The 20,370-nt window shown below is 36.1% G+C and overlaps 2 protein-coding genes and 1 pseudogene across 5 annotated transcripts in view; 1 reads left to right on the plus strand and 2 right to left on the minus strand.

Moving 5' to 3' along the window:
• Positions 1 to 20,370, plus strand: part of EPHA6 (EPH receptor A6) — a 920,707-nt gene that overhangs the window by 702,686 nt on the left and 197,651 nt on the right. The gene's annotated exons all lie outside the window — the stretch shown is intronic.
• Positions 4,393 to 5,333, minus strand: LOC114490436 (NADH dehydrogenase [ubiquinone] 1 alpha subcomplex subunit 5-like). Its single transcript, XM_036017967.1, has one exon. The coding sequence runs from the start codon at positions 5,331 to 5,333 to the stop codon at positions 5,046 to 5,048; it is 288 nt and encodes a 95-aa protein (XP_035873860.1). The 3' UTR covers positions 4,393 to 5,045.
• LOC114490668 lies at positions 17,842 to 18,331 on the minus strand (annotated as a pseudogene).

The raw sequence follows: 20,370 nt of genomic DNA on the forward strand, positions 1-20,370 counted from the left end.
ACACTCCAGGTGGGTGAAGCAGCTGTAGCAAAGGTGCAAGATAAAAACATTCCTGTCTCTTGGAGACGGGAGCACCTCAACCTGCCGGAAACATTAGGTTTATTTGGGCAGGAATAAGGATATAAACTGTTAAACCACATTGAGGAAAGCCTTCAATGTTAAACCATGATATTTTAACCCCACTCAAAATGTCATAGAAAGTTTTTAAGATTAGAGTTTGTGAAGATTAGAAAGTTTTAAAGAATACAAAGATGACAATTCTTCCTGACAAGGATGGTATACAAAATTGCTAAAATAAACTAGAGGTTAAAATCAGGCCATACTTCAAGGAAATAATCTCCTTCTACCAATAATTGTAGAGTATAGAAGCCATTATGTGGCAACAGAGAAATCATCTTTAGATCCTGTTAAGAGCTGGAGGGTCAGTAAGAGGGAAGTCAGACTAAAATAGTCCACATAGAATCAGGGGAAAAAAGAGTTTGAAACTGACAGCCTAAATTCATGGATAGAGTCTAGGATGGACAGAAGTGGGCAGGCAGAGTCCAGGACAGATTATGTTATCACAAACATAAGTGTGTCCTAGTAGGAAGTTGCCAGCTAAGGCAGCAACTACACTTGTTACAAAATATTGCTGCCAGGGTGGCCTAGGAACTCAATAAACCCTAACAGGGAAAGAGTAGAAGCAGAGGAGCCAATTATTATAGTCAAGATTAAGGGAAGTAATGGCCAGAGGTAAAATGGTAGAAATGGGATTTTAGGGGTTGACACAAAGAAGCTCCACAAGAAAAACTTTCCTTTAAAAAAAAGTTCTAACATTCAAAAACCTTCTCTTGAAACAATTGAATGTCAGGTAATTTCTCCCAAATTTAAGTGCTAATTGGTAGATTCTGAAGATGATTTGCAAGCTGAATTCTTATACTTTTAGAAAAGTCCCTCTCAGTGACGCGGCTTCTACACTATCATCTCAAGCGCCATTTTTATTATTATTTTGTTATTGTGTAACCTTCAAAGAACAAAAAGTACATGTAGGTCATAAATCTTATTTCCCTGAGACCAAAAGAAAATCAGCCGAGAAACTCAGTAACTTTTCCTCTGTTTTACACCCCATGCAGACACATGTTAGACCCCAATTCGTCTGTCACTCTGACTCACTATGAACTTAATGTTTCAGTGTCCCCTTTTGGTTGGTGGTGGTGGTGGTGCACATAATATAACATAGGGATGGTTATTTTAAGGAATGCTTTTAATTTTCAGTCGGGTAGCCATCAACCCAATATTCATAATACCTGCTTTCTTGTTACCCTTGTAAACGGTTCTTTCAGGCACAATGCAGCTTTAATGTTTGGTCTCAATAAATATCTCTTAACTGAGATCAAACATTAAGAATTTACAAACAAATGAATTCTCTGTTCACAAAAGACTAATTGCCAAGCCCTGCAGCATTTATAAGCATCAAGGTCAATGTGTAATGTAGAAGGTCAATAAAACTTGCATGCAAAGAAGCCAGGGAGTCAGAACCACCCCCGCAATGTGTAGCACACCAGCAGTTTTTCAATATCCTCTACTGCCACTTTCTGTTTACAACACTATAAAGTTATTTTGATCTGGTTTACGTTTTTCCTCAGTCAGCATTTTATGCATATATGCACGCTATCCTTTTCATCTTGGCAATTTATCTAAAGTAGAAGCTTTCTTGAACCAAAAATCTATATGGTTCTGATTAATGCCTGTGTCACCTTAAATACTAATCCCTTAGTTGCTCCCTTTTTTCTGTTTTCTGATTTTATTTTATGCTGCTATTTTAATTCTCATTGGGTTTACACAACAGTCACGCTAATATAAGGCCTTATCCAGGTAACAGAATTTAATCATAATAAATGATACCTCACATGGTTCCTAGCCTTCTGGTTTCCAGATTTTAAGTATTATGTATATTTTTTATTTTATGATTCCTTCATGTTCTTGTATAGCTGGCTCAAGAGAGACAAGCTTTCCTAGTGTGATATCTTTCTCATTTGCTTGTTCAAATCAGCTACTATGTGCCAAATACTATGCTACACATTTTTCATATCTAGTTTTACCAGTCCTCACAAACACTACAGAAGTAATTATTATTTTTCTTACTTCACAAATAAGGAGCTTCATTCAGTGATGTTAAGTAAGTTGTTCAATATCACTCTGCTTATATGTGCAAAGTCAAAATTTGATCCATGTCTGTCTGACTCCAAAGCTCATGTCCTTTTATTATGTTAGGTAAAAGTCTACTTTGTGTCCACATCTTCATAACAAAATCCATATATATTATATTATACCACTATATATTATACTGCCGAGTTAAGTATAAGGCAAAAAAAAAGTTCTTCATAAGAATAATTCCAAATTCTTTTAAATATTTTTTTCAATTATAGTTGACATACAGTATTTTTACTGTATTTTTTCATTACCATTTATTCCCCTTACACCACCCCCCATCAACACATTGTTGTCCATGTCCATGAGACTTTTTTCCTTTTTGCTCAATCCTACCACCCTGAATCCCTCCCAATAGTTGTAATTCTGCCCTCTAGGAGTCTGTCTCTGTTTTACTTATTAGTTCAGTGTGTTCATTAGATTCCACATATGAGTGAAATCATATGGTATTTGTCTTTCTCTGACTGGCTTGTTTTACTTAGCAATGTTTTCCAGGTCCATCCATGTCATCCCAAACTATACAATTTTCTTCTTTTTTATGACTGAATAGTATTCCATTGTGTAAACATCCCATAGTTGTTTTATCCATTCATCTACTGATAGACACTTGGGCTGTTTTTAAATTTTGGTGATTGTAAATAAACACTGCTATGAACATAAGAGTGCTAATGTTCTTTTGAATTAGGTTTTGGGTTTCTAAGGATATATTCCCAAAAGTGGAGTCACTGGGTCAAAAGGCAGATCCACTTTTAATTTTTTGAGGTATCTCCATACTGTTTTCCACAGTACCTGCACAAATCTGCATTCCCACCAACAGTTCATGAGGATTCCTTTTTTTTTTTTTGACGTTCTCGCCAGCCCTTGTTGTTTGTTGATTTATTGACACTAGTCATTCTGACAGGCATGAGGTGATATCTCATTGCAGTTTTAATTTACATTTCTGATGGTTAGTGATGTTGAGCATCTTTTCATATGTCTATTGATCATCTGTATGTCCTCTTTGGAGAAGTGTCTATTCTGGTCCTTTGCCCATTGTTTAATTGGATTGTTTGTTTTTTCTGGTGTGGAGTTTTATAACTTCTTTATAAATTTTGGATGTTAACCCCTTATCAAATATATGGGTGAATATGTTTTCCCATTCAATGGGTTGTCTTTTTATTTTGCTGATGATCTCCCTTGCTCCACAAAAACTTTTTAGTTTGATGTAGTTCCACTTATTTATTTTATTTCCCTTGCCTAAGGAGATACATCATAAAAAAATTATTGCTACAGGTGATGTCTGAGATTTTACTGCCTATGTTTTCTTCTAGGATTTATGGTTTCAAGTTTAAAATTTAAGTCTTTAGCCCATTTGAATTTGTTATTGTGTGTGGTGTAAGAAGGTGGTCTAGTTTCATTTTTCTGCCTGTATCTGTCCAGTTTTCCCAACACCATTTATTAAATAAAATACCTTTAGCCCATTAAAGTGCTTGCTTCCTCTGTTGAAGATTAATTGACTATATAAAGTTGTGAGTTTATTTCTGAGCTTTCTATTCCATTCCATTAATCTATGTGTTTGTTTTTTTGCCAGTACCAGGATGTTTTGATTACTATGGCCTTAAGTTATAGTTTGTTATGAGGTAGCGTGATTCCCCTAACTTTGTTCTGCTTTCTCAGGATAGCTATTTCTATGTAAGGCCTTTTGTGATTCCATGTAAAATTTTGAAATATTTGTTCTAGTGCTGTGAAATATGTCATTGGAATCTTGATAGGAATTGCATTGAATATGTGGATTGCTTTGGGTAGTATGGACATTTTAATGATGTTAATTCTTCCTATCCATGAACACAGTATATGCTTCCACTTATTTGTATCTTCTTCAGTTTCTTTCTTCAGTGTCTTATAATTTTTCAAGTACATGTCTTTTACATCCTTGATTAGGTTATTCCTAGGTATTTTATTATTTTTGAAGCAATCATGAATGGGATTGTTTTCTTTTTTTTTTCACCTGAGAAGTAATTTTATTTTTGTTTAACCTTAAACTTGTCAATTGTTTCTTTCCTTGAACAGCTTTATCTTGATACCCAGCTACACTCATTGGAAACAGTAAAAACTACTTAGTGGCTCCACCTGGAAGTTATAACCATACAACTAAGATGTTTTGAATAAAAGTCTATCCATATGCCAGATAAACTTTAGTAATTCTTATCATCTCATCTCTTCTTTTACAGAAACTCTCTCTCCTGGTGTAGTTTGATTAAGGGCCAGAAAGTTAACTTCCTTAAGTGCAACAAAAGTTTAAGTTTTCCAACTACCACTGTAAATAAGAAATCTTTCTTTCAAATACAAAATCAATTTCCTCAACTGTACAATGAATTGCAATTTAATGGTTTTTCTCTTACTTCACTTCAAACAGTGACCTATACATTTGTTTAAGCAATAATAAATTTCTTCCTGGTTTTGTCAGAATAAATAAAAAAATCAAATGTGTCAGAGATACTACCAAAAATATTTCACCTATCAAATATATGGCCTGTGCTTTGAAACATAGAAATTTTTCCAATTAATTTTCAAACCTTATAGAAACTCTGTTTTATAAAATATCAATCTTTCAAATAATTTTAATGGATGCTTTAACAAAAACTAACCCATAAGTCCCTATCATCATCATCATCAGTTTTAACAAGTCTCCTAAATATATTCTGCATCAGTTTTCTTGATTATTAGATGTCAATAATATGGGCATATTTTTAATATAACAGAACATTTAATTACATCAGTTTCCCTTCAACTCACAAGTCATTTGATGATGATTTATGTTGGCCATTTCCATTGGTTGGCAGGAGCCTCTTCCACTAATGGCTCCCTGGTTTCCATCACATCATTTTTCTGGCCAGACTTAATTCATTTTCAGCCTGAAGAATCACCTCTTCTATTTGGCCACCCTGAAGTTGGTCTTCTAATTTTTTAACATCTGGTTCTGCTTTAACCATATCCAGATTCTCATTTGTAATATGTTCTGTGTACTTTCTAAATGCTGCATTTTTAGGGATTTGCTCAAGAACATCAAGAATTTTTGTGTACAATATTCTTAGCCTCTCGTGCAGACTTTCACATACCACCAACACCACAAGACCAGTAGTCTTCTTTAGCAAGCCCACCATGACAGCTGGGGTTGTTTTCTTAATTTCCCTTTCTGACAGTTCATTATGGGCATATAAAAATGCAACTGATTTCTAGATATTAATTTTATATCCTGCTACTTTGGTGACTTCATTTATCAGTTCTATTACTCCCTAGAATCTTTGGGGTTCTCTATGTACAGTTATTATGTCATCTGCAAATAAAGACAGTTTTACTTCCTTTCCAATTTGGATGGCTCTTATTTCTTCTTCTTGTCTCATTGCTCTGGCTAAGACTTCCTGTACTGTGTTGAATAAGAGAGGTTAAGTGGACATCCTTGTCATGTTGCCAATCTTAAGGGGAATCCTTGTAGTTTTTGTCCCTTGAGTATAATGTTGGCAGTGGGTTTGTCACTTATGGACTTTATTATGTTTAGGTACATTCCCTCTATTTCCATTTTGCTCAGGGTTTTTATCATAAATATGTGCTAGATTTAATCAAATGCTTTTTTACATTTATGGATATAATCATGTGGTTTTTATCCTTCATTTTGTTTATGTGGTATATCACATTGATTGATTTGAGAATATCATATCAACCTTGCATTCCCAGAATAAATCCTACTTGATCATGGTGTATGATTTTCTTGATGTATTGCAGTGTTCGATTTGCTAATATTTTGTTGAGGATATTAGCATCTATGTTCATCAAGGATATTGGCCAATAGTTTTCTTTTTTTGTAGTATCTTTATCTCGTTTTGGAATTAGGGTAATGCTAGCCTCATAAAATAAACTTAGGGGTCTTCCCTCTTGAATTTCTTGAAATAGTTTGAGAAGTGAAGTTAGTTCTTCTCAGAATGTTTGGTAAAATTCACTTTTGAAGCCATTTGGTCCAGGGCTTTTGTCTTTTGGGAATTTTTTTCATTACTGCTTCAATTTTATTAGTTGCAACCTGTCTATTCAGATTCTCTGATTCTTCCTGATTTAGTTTTAGAAGATTGTATATTTCTAGGAATTTATCCATTTCATCCAGGTTGCCCTATTTTTGACATATGGTTGTTCATAATATATTTTTTACAATTCTTTGTATTTGTTTGGTGTCTGTTGTTATTTTTCCTCTTACATTTCTGATTTTATTTACTTGGGTCCTTTCTCTTCTTGATGAGTCTGTCAAAGGTTTGTCAATCTTGTTTACCTTTTTTCAAAAAAAAACAGCTCTTGGATTCATTGATATTTTGTATCATTTTTTAGACTCTATTTTGTTTATTTCTGCTCTGATCTTTATTATTTTCTTCCTTACTTATTTTGGGTTTTGTTGTTCTTTTTCAAGTTCATTTAAATATAAAGATAGATTGGTTATTCGAGCTTTATCTTGTTTCTAGAGATAGGGTTGTAAAGCTATGATATTCCTTCTCAGGATTGCTTTCCCAGTGTCTCACAGATTTTGGATTGTTGTGTTCTCATTTTCATTTGTTTCAAGGTATCTTTGATTTCTTTCTTGATCTCATTGTTGACCCATTCATTGTTTAATAATTACATGGTAGTTAGCTTCCATGTCTTTGCATGTTTTTCAGTGTTCTTATGGTTGAGATCTAGTTTCATAACATTGTGGTCAGAGAAGATGCTTAATGTGATTCAATCTTCTTAAATTTATTGAGACTAGCTAGTATGTGGTCTATCCTAGAAAATGTTCCAGGTGCACTTAAAAAGTATGTTTACTGTTTTGGGGTGAAGTGCTCTGCATATATCAATTAAATGCACTTGATCTAGTGTGCCATTGAAAGCCTCTGTCTCCTTGTTGATATTCTGTCTGGAACATCTATCCACTGAAGTCAGTGGAGTGTTGAAATCCCCTACTATGACTGTAGCTCTGTCAATCTCTACTTTTATGACCATCAGGATTTGCTTTACATGTTTAGGTGTCATTGTGTTGGGTGTATAAGTGTGAACTAAGGTTATATCATCTTGTTGAATTGTTCCCTTTATCATTATGTAGTGTCCTACCAGGGCAGAATTTTACTTGTGCCAGGCCTTGGGGAGGGTCAGCTAAACCCTCAGTGCTCCCAGAGATCTGCCTTTGCTGTTGGGCTTAATCACTGAAAGAAACTCCAGCCATACTCAGCAACCTGGCTTCAGCTCCACAGGGTAAGGTAAGAGGCATTCTATGGGTGGGGCTATTGCTTCCCCTCTACTGCCACTTGGAGAGGAGTGCTCTGCCTGAAAGATATGGCTTCTGCAGTATTGGGAATGATTCAGCACAGGGATCCTGGGAGCTGTTTCTTCAGCTCTCTCTCCAAAGCAACCAACTCCAGTCTCTCCTCAAGCATCTCTAGTCCACTTTGCCCTCCCTCTAGCAGAGCCCTGGGTAAGTGGCTGCAAATGAAATTTTGTGTAATGGTGCTTTAAGAGGCTATCTGCATCTCTAGTCATCTCTCCCTGGTGGACAGAAACCCTGCCGCTTTTTATAGCCATATGTAATTTGGGTGTCCTTTCCCAATCTGCTGCTCTGGAGTCTCTGGTGACATTCACTTGTTATTTAGACCCCACACCTCTCCTGGGGACCCCTGGTGGCTGAAATATCCCTCCAGTACACAGGCACCACCTGTGGTAACCCAGGCAGCCCTCTCATGCCTCCTCACACCCTATCAGTCTCATTGTGGTGATGTGGTTTCTTCTGTATGTCCTTTTTTTTTAAGGCTTCTCTCTAGGTAGTATTCAGTTGGTTATTCAGGATCATTTTCCTTTCATTTAGTTGTAATTCCAGTTTGGTCCTGGGAGGAGGTTACTGAGCTTCCACTTACTCCTCTGCCATCTTAAACATACAGTATGACATTAGTTTCAGGTGTACAGTATAGTTTTTAGACATTACTATAAAACTTACAAAGTGATCCCCCAATAAATCTAGTATCCATCCAACACTATACATAGTTAATACAATATTATTGATTATATTCCTTGTGCTATATACTACATCTCCATGACTATTTTGTACCTGGCCATTTGTACATCTTAATCACTTTTTCTTTTTCATATATTCCCTGAACTACTCTCACATCTGGCAACCATCAATATGTTCTCTGTATCTATGAGTTTGTTTCTGTTTTATTTGTTTACTTTGTTTTTATATTCCATGTATAAGTGAAATTATATGGCATTTGTTTTTCTCTGTCTGACATTTCTTACTACAGCTTTTTAGTAACATCTGTGTCTGTGTTAAATAACTATGCCTCCCAATGACTTGGTTTGGAAATTGTGGCACTATTGAGAGGGTTGAGAGTACTCATGAGATTCTTAATCTTTTTCTTATATGTACATAAGGAATTCAATATGCCTTACAAGGCCCAAAACAAGCAGGATAAATGTAAAAGAATAATTATAAAGCAGTGTACTTTTCGATTATATTAAGTAGAGTAAGGCTTTAATGCTGTTCCTCTGCAAAATACTAATGGATTTAGCTGACCTCACATTCAATAATTGCCAGTAGTGTAACATAGCTATTATAAAAAAGCTAACTCCATCTTTGGTTCCATTGATATAAGAAAAGGACCATTTTTAAGGAATGAAAGAGCCCTTTCACATTTACATCTGATGATCGGTTTCAGATGACACATTTTGAAGGTAATTGACATGACAAAGTATGTTTTTTTTCCAAAAGTAAGGTAATCAGGATGGTGAGATTTTAAAACTAGTGTCTGCTAAATCAAGATATGCATTTTATACAGTTAAAAATGCAGGAAAAAATGAAAGCAAAAATAATCGGTCTCTACAGATACCATTTGTATAGTCACATGCAGCTGCCAGACTGTTACGTGGAAGTTGCATGAAAGCAAATTTTGTACTGATCACATATTAATTAGGAAAGCCTGACAGTGAAACAGACTGACACACAAAGCATAATCTCAGAGATGCAAATAAAATAGTATAAGAATGTCTAAGATATTCAGGCTCTTCTCAATTCTAAGATCCCTTGCCAGAGTGATAGCCATGATATATTTCTTTCATTTTATTAACCTATCATGTAATGTGTACCAAGTAACTTTTACCTACCTTAATTTAACCAATTACAAGAAAGTATTTATTTAATTACTTTGAGAAAGAACTGTGCATTCCTCTAGGAGAAATCCATGTTTCATTACCCAACAGAGGAATAGTTTTAATAAGCTATAGTAAAGGCAGAACTGATAGGGTCATTAAAACAACAAACACATATTGAACAGCTAGTACAATGCTAACACAAATAAGGCTTAGCTCATACTCCATGAGCATATATGTCCAACAGAGTGACAGAAAAGTAGAACATTAGTAATTGGATACATTGATATGGATACATAAGTGAATGAGGTTCAGGGTAAGCATGGTAGATCTACTAAAAAGGAATGAGAATAAAAAGAAGAACTCTAAGGGAAGTAACACTTAAGCAGAGTCTTGAAGAATGAATAAGAGTTAGCTTGGTTAGAAAGACAAGAAAATGTTATATTAATTGCACAAAAAGCATGTAAAAATAAGCTACAGAAATGTGAAATAGGTTAACAGGTTTACAAACCTACAAGCATTTTCTTATTCTGGTAGCAAAGGATGTAGTAAACCAGTTTTGGTAGATGTGGCCAGAGAGCTTGACAAGTTGAAAAGTAACTAATAGAAAAACTCTATATTTATTAAACAAAGGATTAATGTGGAAATTATATAATAAATTTCTACAAATCATGTAAAAAATATCCTATTACATAAAATGGGACAGATGTATGAATAGTTAATTTGCATAAAAACAAATATCATGATCAATAAGAATCAGAAAATATATTCAATTTCACTAGTATCCAATAATATGCAAGTGAAAGCCAAAATTAAATTACTTTTTACCTTTACAATTAGTAAAAATTAAAGCAGTTGATAATATCAGTGCTGGGGGGACAGGGAAATAAGAACATACTTATCATTCACTATTGATAGGGGCATAAATTGACACAGACTTCTGGTGGATTATTTGAAAGTCTATCATTTTAAAATGAACGTACTGTTCAAATCAGAAACTATACAATTGTGTAACTATTCTAGATACACATACAATACCCTAAATTCTCACCAGGAAGAAGATAGTTAGATAAATTATATATATTTTAGAGTGAATATTATGATGCAGTTAAAAAGAAGGAAGTTTATCAATATCATAAAGGGTCTCCAAAACAGGTAATTAAATTTAAGCATGAAAAGGTAAGTTAAGTGTAAGATATTTTATATAATATTTATTTTTTAAATTTACAAAACAAAACTATTTTCATATCTATGTATGGAAATACATGGCATTCAAAAACATCTGCAAGGACACACATCAAAATGATAGCAGTAGGGGGCTGGGATTCAATAAATGATGAAAGAGAATTTTCATTTTTCTAAATTGTTTAAAGTTTAATAAGAATATGTTTTTGCATTACAGCATGATTTACATTGTAAGGATTATTCTTAAATCAGTGGGGAGCATTGAAATGTTTTAAAAATGGAAATCAAATGTATTCACATCTTGGTAATATCCCCCACCAGCTGAATATAAGAGAGACTGGAGAGAAGTTAAACTGGAGATGGGAGCCACAAAGTGATGGCATGCTGTTTAGCGAACAAACTGATGGTTGTCAGAAGGGAGAGGGTTTAGAGGGCTGGGTCAAAAAGTTTAAGGGATTAGTAAGTACAGACTGGTAGTTACAATATAGGCACAGGGATGTAAATTACAGCATCAGAAATATAGTCAGTGATATTGTAAAAACTATGTATGGTGCCAGGTGGGTACTACACTTATCAGGGGGATCACTTCATAAGTTTTATAATAATGTCTAACCACTATGCTATATTCCTGAAACTAATATAATATTGAGTGGCAATTGTAATGAAAAAATTTTTAAAAAGTGGTGACAATAATCCAGAGTAGAAAATAATAGTGGACTTAAATAAGGTGGTGCAATTACAATGATGATGGAAAGATTACTATAGAGTAAAAAACATTTACTATATAGAATTCGTGGGAAATGGCCCCAAGGATAGGAAGGGGATTGTGAGAAAGAAGTCTAAATGACCCTTAAGTTTCCAACTTAGCAGTTAGCTGAAAGGCTAAATCCATTTACTTAAAGAGTACAGGCATATGTGTGTACAGGGGTATGTATGTTTGGGAATGGATTATAGGAAGTATGATTCTTAAATCCTTGGGATATGGAGAAATTTGGGGTTTTGAATAGGAGGACTATCTCAAAAAAATTTTTTTCTGTCAATTTTTTCCAAGAAAAAGGTATTTATTCCCTATAGAAAGGGTTGATTGCATATGAGTCCTATCTAAACATAACTATATTTCTATACAGTTTTAAGAAATTTGTAGATTACACAAAAAAATATTCAGTGGATTTTTCTCCCTTGAGCACTCAGTCCAGGGAGCAGCTACATATAGGGTAAGGGTATCAAATTCATTTTCACTGGGGGCCACATCAGCCTCAAGGTTGCCTTCAAAGGGCCAAATGTAATTTTAGGACTGTATAAATGTAACTACTCCTTAAGTAGAAGTAAGGAGCTGGGCACTGCCACCAGGTAGAAACAAAGTGCAGGGCCAGATAAAACAAGTTTCCTATGGGCCTTGTGTTTGCCACCTGTGATCTAGAGATACAATGAACAAGATCACATGATACTGGCCTCCTAGAAATTAGTCTAAAGGTGGAAATGTAAATAGTCCAAAATAGCCAAAATGATAATTTTGAAGGCTGTTTCAAATTCAAAGGGTCAGATGAAGTTATCATAGGATATTGGTGCAGTTAGTTCAGGCACCAGAAATGTTAAGAGAGGACAAATCAATCTATCTATTTATGGCTAGATTTTGTTGGGAGTGACAAAATTCCAGATAATAGCAGATCAAATGCATAAAAATTATTGTCCCCATGTACACACACTCAGAGGTAAGCAATCTATGGCAGATAGGATATTTTTATGATTCTTAAAGACCCAGGCTGCTTTCTTGAGAGGCTATCTCCAGCACACTGCCCGAGGAAGAAAGGGTAAGCATGGTCATATTTTCTCCATTTAGGGACATTTTCCCTTACACGCATTGGTCAGAATCACATAGCTTTATCTGGATGCATAAGGAAGCTGGAAAAATATGGTCTTCATCTTTATGGGCCACTGTCAGTCTCTGCCACCATGAGGTCAGATCATGGCTAGAGATTCAGGACCTTCCAAAGTCATCCAGTATGAACCAAGGTTGTTCCTTTTGTGGGCTAGTCAGCATGTGCCATGAGCATGTCAGTCTTTAAAAGTTGTTTCAGGTAGGATATTTTCAGATAGTGAAAATTATTCATAAGTTTTTTCATAAAATACACATTATATAAATCAAAGAAAAAATCCCATGAAAACAATCATTTGTTTCATTCAAGACTGAATTTTGAAAAAGCTTTATACATTTATTACATGCAATTATACTAAAAGTTGGGTAAGTCAATACTTCATAAACACACTCACACACACATGATAAACGCACAAGTTTATCTTTATGCAATCATTTTTCTTTGATCTACATATGTCATTTACCAAAAAAGACATGTGTCCTCTTCATTGTTTATTTCTTGGCAAGCCTATTCCACACTTTAGTGTTTATCTTTGCCAGAACTTCTTTTCTGTAAGTACAGCTTGCTAGATTATGGCCATATCTATGCTTAAATGCAAACTTTCTGGGCCTCTCTCCAAACTCAGAATTTGTGATTACAGTTAAGCAATGATATTGTGACTTGCTTTTCTTCTTTCCTGAAAATACTCCATCTCCTTAGATCACTGCCATTCAGTACTGTGAAAATATGATTTGAAAAGAAAATTTAAATGGGGCTTTCTAATTAGGCCACACTCATTAGTATTTTCCCAAGCCTGTACCCAGGTTACTTCAGGGTTATATTCATACAATTAAAGAGCATTCAGTTTGAGATCTATATGCCTTTGAGTATGAGTGGGTCACTCTCAATGATTGAGTTTGATCCAACTGCTCGTTCAGCTGAAGTGAATTAAGTCTACTAGGGCACCAGGGTGCCATTTAGTAAATTACCTCATCCAGCACACTGCATCTTCCCATCTGCCTCACGTGGGTGAGCAGCTTTCTTCCAGGGAGTGATTTCATCACCTCAGCTCTCCACTGGTCCAATCTTACTGTTGCTAAAGGGTGATTCACATGACACAGTACTTACCCCCAGCCTCAGTCTTATTAGACTACCCAATGATCTGCTCCATGTAAGAGCACCTGTACCAGTCCTTAAAGTCTAAATGAAAGAGCTGTTTTGTTTGGATTTTTTATAAACCAAATATAAACAAAAGTGCATTATTGTTCTCTAAACTCTGAAACTGTAAAATTGGGTGATAAATTCACCACCATATAGTGAAATTATTTGGCCCTTTAAAAATAAACAACCATCTTTCCCTTAAACTATTAACACATCTACACAAAATGAGTGTATTTAAATAGCAATAAAATTGAATGTAAGTTATTTTTCTCTTGCAAATATAAATGTTCCTTTAATTCCAATGTAATTCTGTTCTTCTCTTATGTATTAACTCCAGACATTTATTGGTTCTTCTTCTGAAAACTAACATCCAAAGCATAAAATACTTTTTGTGTTGCATTAATTTGTTAAATAAAGCTTTGAAAGTAGCTGGGTGCCCAAAGAGCCCACACAGAAATGAAATGCACTCGATCTGCTTCCAAATGTTTTCCTCTCCACATATATCATGTCAGAAGCTGCCATTTTTCTCACAGACACTACATCCAAGAAATTATGATCATTCACCACCATGAGCAAAACATTTTAGCAAACTACCCAAATTTATATCCAAGGCAATATTTAAAATGTAATAAAAAGCATGTATGTTAAGTGAACCAGTAATCTAATGATACGAGGGTCTGAAATTGCCTTAGAACTAGCTCTGGAGAACACAGTGGTAGCATTTTTCAACAGTGAATAACACCTGCTAGCTCTCCACGAGTTTCCTTCCACAATTTTCATGGGACATGCTGTACTTGGATCCTCATTTTGAACTCAGTCTAATGGCCTGCCAAGCAGAGCCTAATGGTAAACAGGAGTGAGAACAGCGGCACAGCAGGGAGCTGGAAAACTGGCAGGGCGATATTATTTCACATATTCTTGACATGCCCAATTCATGTAGCTTAAAAGTAATAAAATCAGGCTTCTTTGAGTCAGCTTCCATTTTCTCCCTTAATATCAGGAATAAGCATTACCTCAGATCAGAACAGAAAGTTAAATTAATATAGGCCTAAAAGACATCAAGCTTAGAAAAAAAAGTTATAGCTTCAATAAAAAAATTAAAAGATACAGTAAACTGGATAATGCCTGACTCTTTTCAAGCTCATTACACACTTACAATTTTATTTGAAAATAGAACCCAACAAACTGTTACTAGTTTGCTTTTAGGCCAGCAAGTCTCAACCTTTTCCATATCATGACAGACATAAAGTAATTGCTAAAATTCTGGAGCACACCAAAAAATATATTTTTTGCCAATATGAAAAAAGTTGGTATAATTTTGATTCATGTACACTGGATGGCTATTGTTGTGTTGGCTGATGTTAATTTCTTCTTTGACAATCTAAGGGGAAAGAGGTCAGTGCCCCTGACTAAATAGTCAGGTACTGCATGCTTTAAAAATTCCTGCAGCACACTGGTTGAAAATTGCTGCTGTGGGCCATAGTTGGATTTGCTGGTTCATATCTAAGGAAGTAAGTCCACAGAGAATCAATGTTGAATTAGTATCTCCCCTCACAGAATATCATCTTTGATTCTGTGCCTCCCTTTTCTCTTGGATTTGTATAGTTTAGATTGCTCTGCCCTCAGATCTTCTTAAATATGTAAATGAGAGAGCATGTGTGCAAAACTGAAAAAAAAGAAGGAGGATATGTGTGGAGGTCCTGTTACCTGGTTGTTAGTGTCCATCCGTCTGTTAAAGGACACGAGCTAGACAGATGGCTTTCCATGTCATGCTATTATGATTCTAATGATATTTTGACTAACGTCTAAACCAATTGTACAAATTTTGTCATTTCACCTTAGAAGTTGCTATCAAAACCTTCAATAACATTGTCATGAATAAGGAAGGCATAGGCATTCATTATAATTCCTGCCTTTAAAAGCTGCCTTCACAGTTGACCCCTCTATGCAACATAACATGCCAGGTTCTGTTGGAAATATAAAAACGAGAAACTCTTCAAGGAAGTTACTGTAGGACATGTCATGAACAGAATTATACTACAAGGAAAAGTAATAGTGTTGTAAGTGAAGGAGGAAAAAGAGCCAAGTAAGGTTAGTAGTGACTACTTTTTTGCAGGCACTTCATTGACACTACCTTGAATCACTATCTTCATAACAGACTGTGTCCACGTGTTACCAAAATGGGAACTGAGGCTATGGGCATTAAAGTGATTTGCATGCAGTCATTCACAAAACTGCAGTTTAGCAAAGTTTTGAAATTGTATCCCTCTGACTCCAGTACCTGTAAGCTTCTTAGGGCAGCATTGCTGACTGCTGAGGAAACACAGATGAGGCCAGATCATTGCAGCGTGGAAATGGAAGGAAAGCCTCTCAGACTGGGTGGCACTCCAGCAAGGCACTCAGAATGGGTCGGGGCAAGATGAAGCATTCTCACTTTTTTCCAGAAAGTAGGAGCAACCCATTCAAATAGCAATGAATATTCTGTTATGTTTGGAGTAAAAGTGAAAAATTTTGAAACCATTTTACCTAGGGTTTGTGCCCAATAGTAGGGAGACTTTGAAAATCTTTTAAACTGAGAAGTGACAAGACCTGAACAGGAAAGACTCAGGGAGGTGTCACTGTAAGCGTTTTCACCATGCCTGGTAGGGGTGTGGAAGGGAACCTCACGCACTCACCTCAAGGAGAAGGTGACCGCCTGGAAAAGTGGGTGTATGTTTGCCACCATCACCACCATTACGGTGCCCTGCCCATCATACATTTATGGTGTCAGAATTGATGTAAAGTCATTAGCATCTTGATTAGTTTTGTTCTCTGATGGCTACTCTCAATTATTTTCAGGCCTAATTGTGTTCCTAAATTATTTTCAAGACCAATCAAATTTCAAAATGGCAATTACTAAACCAAATTATCCTGCCATCTAATCTACAACACATAGATTCCAAATGAGTACCACTCTGACCTGAAAAAGCTAACAGAACTTTGAAAGCAACTTAAATATCTTAGCCTTAAATGAGAAATGCTTGGTACACATTAACACATTTATTTGTGGATAGGACTGCCAAGGGTGTTATCGATAGTCAAAAATGAAACTAAATCCAAAACATTCTCTTTCATGCTCTGCATATGAGGCAGTAACGATGATACACCTGACAGTCGGTGACATGCTAGCAACAAATGGCCGGACTGACTGGTCCATAGGAAGCCTTGAGAATTAGAATCAGAGGCAAGCTTCTTCGTGACCTCTTTACCAAGTGAGTTAAAGGAACAAACCTCCCTTTAATGACATGACAGAGAAACCCATAGTTTATAAATATTAAGTACATAGCATACTTTGGCTGTGAAGCTGACTAGATCTAGCTCATAGACACATTGATAAATGCTACTTAACAGCTCCTTAGCTGACTCCTTGGCACCTGAGGTATAAAAGAATTTTTTATATAGTTTAAGAGTCTAACCTCAGGAAAAAAAAAGGCTAGATAAGAATCTACCAACCAAGACCCTGTATGGTAACTTAGTTGAAAGGACATGCTTTTCTTTTATTAAAAAAAGTATACATACATGAAGAGGTCCCCCCAAAATGGAATTATCTTCCAGAGGCTAGGCCCTTTATAGTACAGCTGAGTGTTCTAGGAACCCATCTGTATCAGTGTACCAGCTGGCATTGTTGTGAGAGGCTGTGTTCAGCTTCGGTGAAGTTTTTTGAAGACTATTTCAGCACTTTTGCCCATTTCATGATGAGTGATCTTCGAATGCACCTGCCCACACTGCACTGAGTGTTCAGTAGTTTTTGACCAAAAACATCATGACCCCTGTGCCCCACCCCGATTCACCTGATTCACCTGATCTCGTCCCAAGTGACTTTTTGTTTGTTTGTTTCCCTGGATGAAAAAAGTCCTCAAAGGGAAACATTTTGACAATGTGGAAAAGGTGAAACAAAAAACAGCAGAAACACTAAAAGGCATCAAAATTGACAAATTCAAAACTGTTTTGAACAGTGGAAAAAAACATATTGGTAGGTGTATCACATCAAATGGAGAGGACTTTGAAGGTGACTGAAGTTTAAACATGTAAGACTAAATACACAGTTTTTTATAAATAAATTCTGGGGTTTTTCGAGTCCCCCCTCATGTGTATGTGTGTGTGGATAGATAGATAGATAGATAGATAGATAGATAGATAGATAGATAGATAGATAGATAGATCTTGCAGGGGCTCAGAGACTTAATTTTTTTTTAAAAAAAGCATAGACAAACAAATATGACACTGCAGCTGAAGATACAGAGTCCAATACAGAAATCAAGGCAAGACAGACCATCTAAAGAAAAAATAAAAACACAGCACCAGAAAAGGGGCTGAACAGCCCAGGTTCTTGACTGGAGTCCTGCTTTGCGTAGGTTTCTTGTAGGTACTTCTCAAAGGCAGTGGGGTTTTTCCAGAGCCCATCCCCATGTGTGTGCAATGGGCTATTGATGTTGGGTTCTCCAAGCAGGCCCTGGATGATGACAGGACAGTCCTGACTTCATATAGAGCAGACCGCTTGTCATTTGGCATGTCCAGGCAGATGTCACCCTAGGTGTCCACATTGGGGTGAAGGCAAGGCATGAGGAACTTCACTGTGGGAAATGGTACGGGTAGCCACTGGGGAATTCTAGGGAGAGCTCGTACCTCAGCCTTCTTATACTGTGCCAGCTGCTCCATGGAGGGTCCCCACTAATTTGAAAAGGCTGTCTGATTCAGGGAAGGCAGAAATTATTGTTGCCAGACATCATGAGGGTCACCAGCTCCTGCTGTAAACTTCTGCCCATGAGGGCCACCAGTGCCTCATGTGATGGGCTCCTTTATGAGTGATGCTGGCAGGAGGTGGGTCATGCTCTGGGAGGCCCGCCTGGGCAGTGCTGGTAGGGACACAGGGACTTAGAGAACATGGCTGTATCTCGGGAGGATATGTTTTTCAAGTTTAGTTCTCCCCTTCACCAATTCTTAGATGAAAGAACTCATGTGTATTTCAGGAATTTTAGAATTTTTATCTGTCCCTGGTTCCTAAACACTGGTTCTTTATCAGCATTTAAAATGGAAGGTCATATATCTCATTGAACTTTAATAATTATATACAGTTTTGAGAATAGGATATTTATATTACTAGAGTACACATGGTTAAAAGTACTAACATTGATGAAATTCAATCTGTTATTTGCCCAGATAAAGTCAAAATGCCTCTGAACTATTCAGATGAAGGTAGTTTTAATTAAACTCAGTAAATATTATGTTGAGCTTCTACCGTGAGCCAGCTCTGGGATTGGCCATGAAGAGGGGAGTAAGACCTGTGTCGTTCATCTCGTTCTTAAGGGCTCACAGCCTGGTGGAGGAGAAAACATGTCAGCCGAAGTGCCCAACCAGCAGCCCATGGGCTGAAGTCAGCTCAGAGGTGTTTTATTTATTTCTACAGTGTTCTGTTATTTTTTTTTTATTTTTATCGAATCTATTGGGGTGACACTAGTTAACAAAATGATACAGGTTTCAGGTGCACAATTCCACAACACATGGTCCATACACTATTTGAATTCAGTGTCCTTGGCCAGAATGTTTATCCTTCAGTTTGACTTAATGCCTTTGTCACCAACCTGATATACTTATTTACGGCACTTGACGGGCCCCTAAAGGTTTTTCAGTTTGGTATCACAAAATTGCAAACAAACAAGCACTGTACCTATAATAGTGTTCTACCTTTATTATAGCAGCTAAGGTTATACAGGAGCACAGAGGAGGGAAAAGGAAATTCTCCCGGGTTATATCAGGCATGTTTAGGCAGAGGCCGGAGAGCAGAAGGGCCTTCCAGGAACAAGAAATGTCATGGAGGCTTGAAGACATGAAATGATAGGCCAAGTTCAAAAAATTAAGATGGGAAAGGAGAAATATTTATTCCTCACTCATTAAACACTACTGTCAGCCACTAATAGGCACTTCCTGTAAAATCCACAGTAACATGTGATATGTGTATTATTATTTTCATTTTTTCAAATGAAAAAACTTAGCATAGGAGTAGGTAGATAAATTATCTAAGATTAATCAATTAGTGAATGGTAGAGTCAGAATTCAAAGTTCTGCCTGGCCTCAAGCCTTGCCATTTTCACTGTAACACCTGATAGATGGCCCTGGTCAGTGTGCCTCAGTGGTTGCAGCATTGTCCCATACACCAAAAAGTTGTGGATTCAATTCCCAGTCAAGGCACATGCCTATGTTGCAGATTTGGTCCCTGCTTCAGGCACATACAGGTGCTCTATCCAGATCAATGAATATATTCTTGGTGAGGAGGATTTAAAAAAAACACCTCATAGATGTTATCAGATTGCCAATTTATTTAGAACTTTTGTTTTTGGTAATTAACATTCCAAGTCCCACTGAATTTAAAGATAGGTAAGACCACTGGATATAACTCACGTTTGGGGGAAATCGAGGTTTAATTCAATGTAGCAAATAAAATAAAAATTATGTTAAAAAATCTTCTAGAGCTTAAAGGAAATCTAGGGCAGTTCTAGTACAAGTTTATCATTTTACAAGTGAGGAAACTGAGACATTTACAATATTTGCTTTTAAAATGTCAAAGGACCTCTATTTTAAATATAAATTAAAATATATTTCTCAATAAATGTTTTCTTAGTTTCAAAATATTGTAATTATCTTTGATAATGCTATACTTTTAAAAAAATAGTTTATAGCAACCATAATTTTATTATGCCTCTACAAGTTTAAAAATAACTGATGGAAAGATGAAAACAAATTTTAGCACTGAAGAAATAACTCATAAAAATTTAACCATGAATCTGCCCTTTTCACTTTCCCTGTG

Source organism: Phyllostomus discolor, chromosome 2 (genome assembly GCF_004126475.2).
Source record: "Phyllostomus discolor isolate MPI-MPIP mPhyDis1 chromosome 2, mPhyDis1.pri.v3, whole genome shotgun sequence".
NCBI lineage: Eukaryota > Metazoa > Chordata > Mammalia > Chiroptera > Phyllostomidae > Phyllostomus > Phyllostomus discolor.

Excerpts from the sequence above, each read along its gene's own strand:
- LOC114490436 (XM_036017967.1), bottom strand. The coding sequence starts at position 5,333 with ATGGTGGGCTTGCTAAAGAAGACTACTGGTCTTGTGGTGTTGGTGGTA.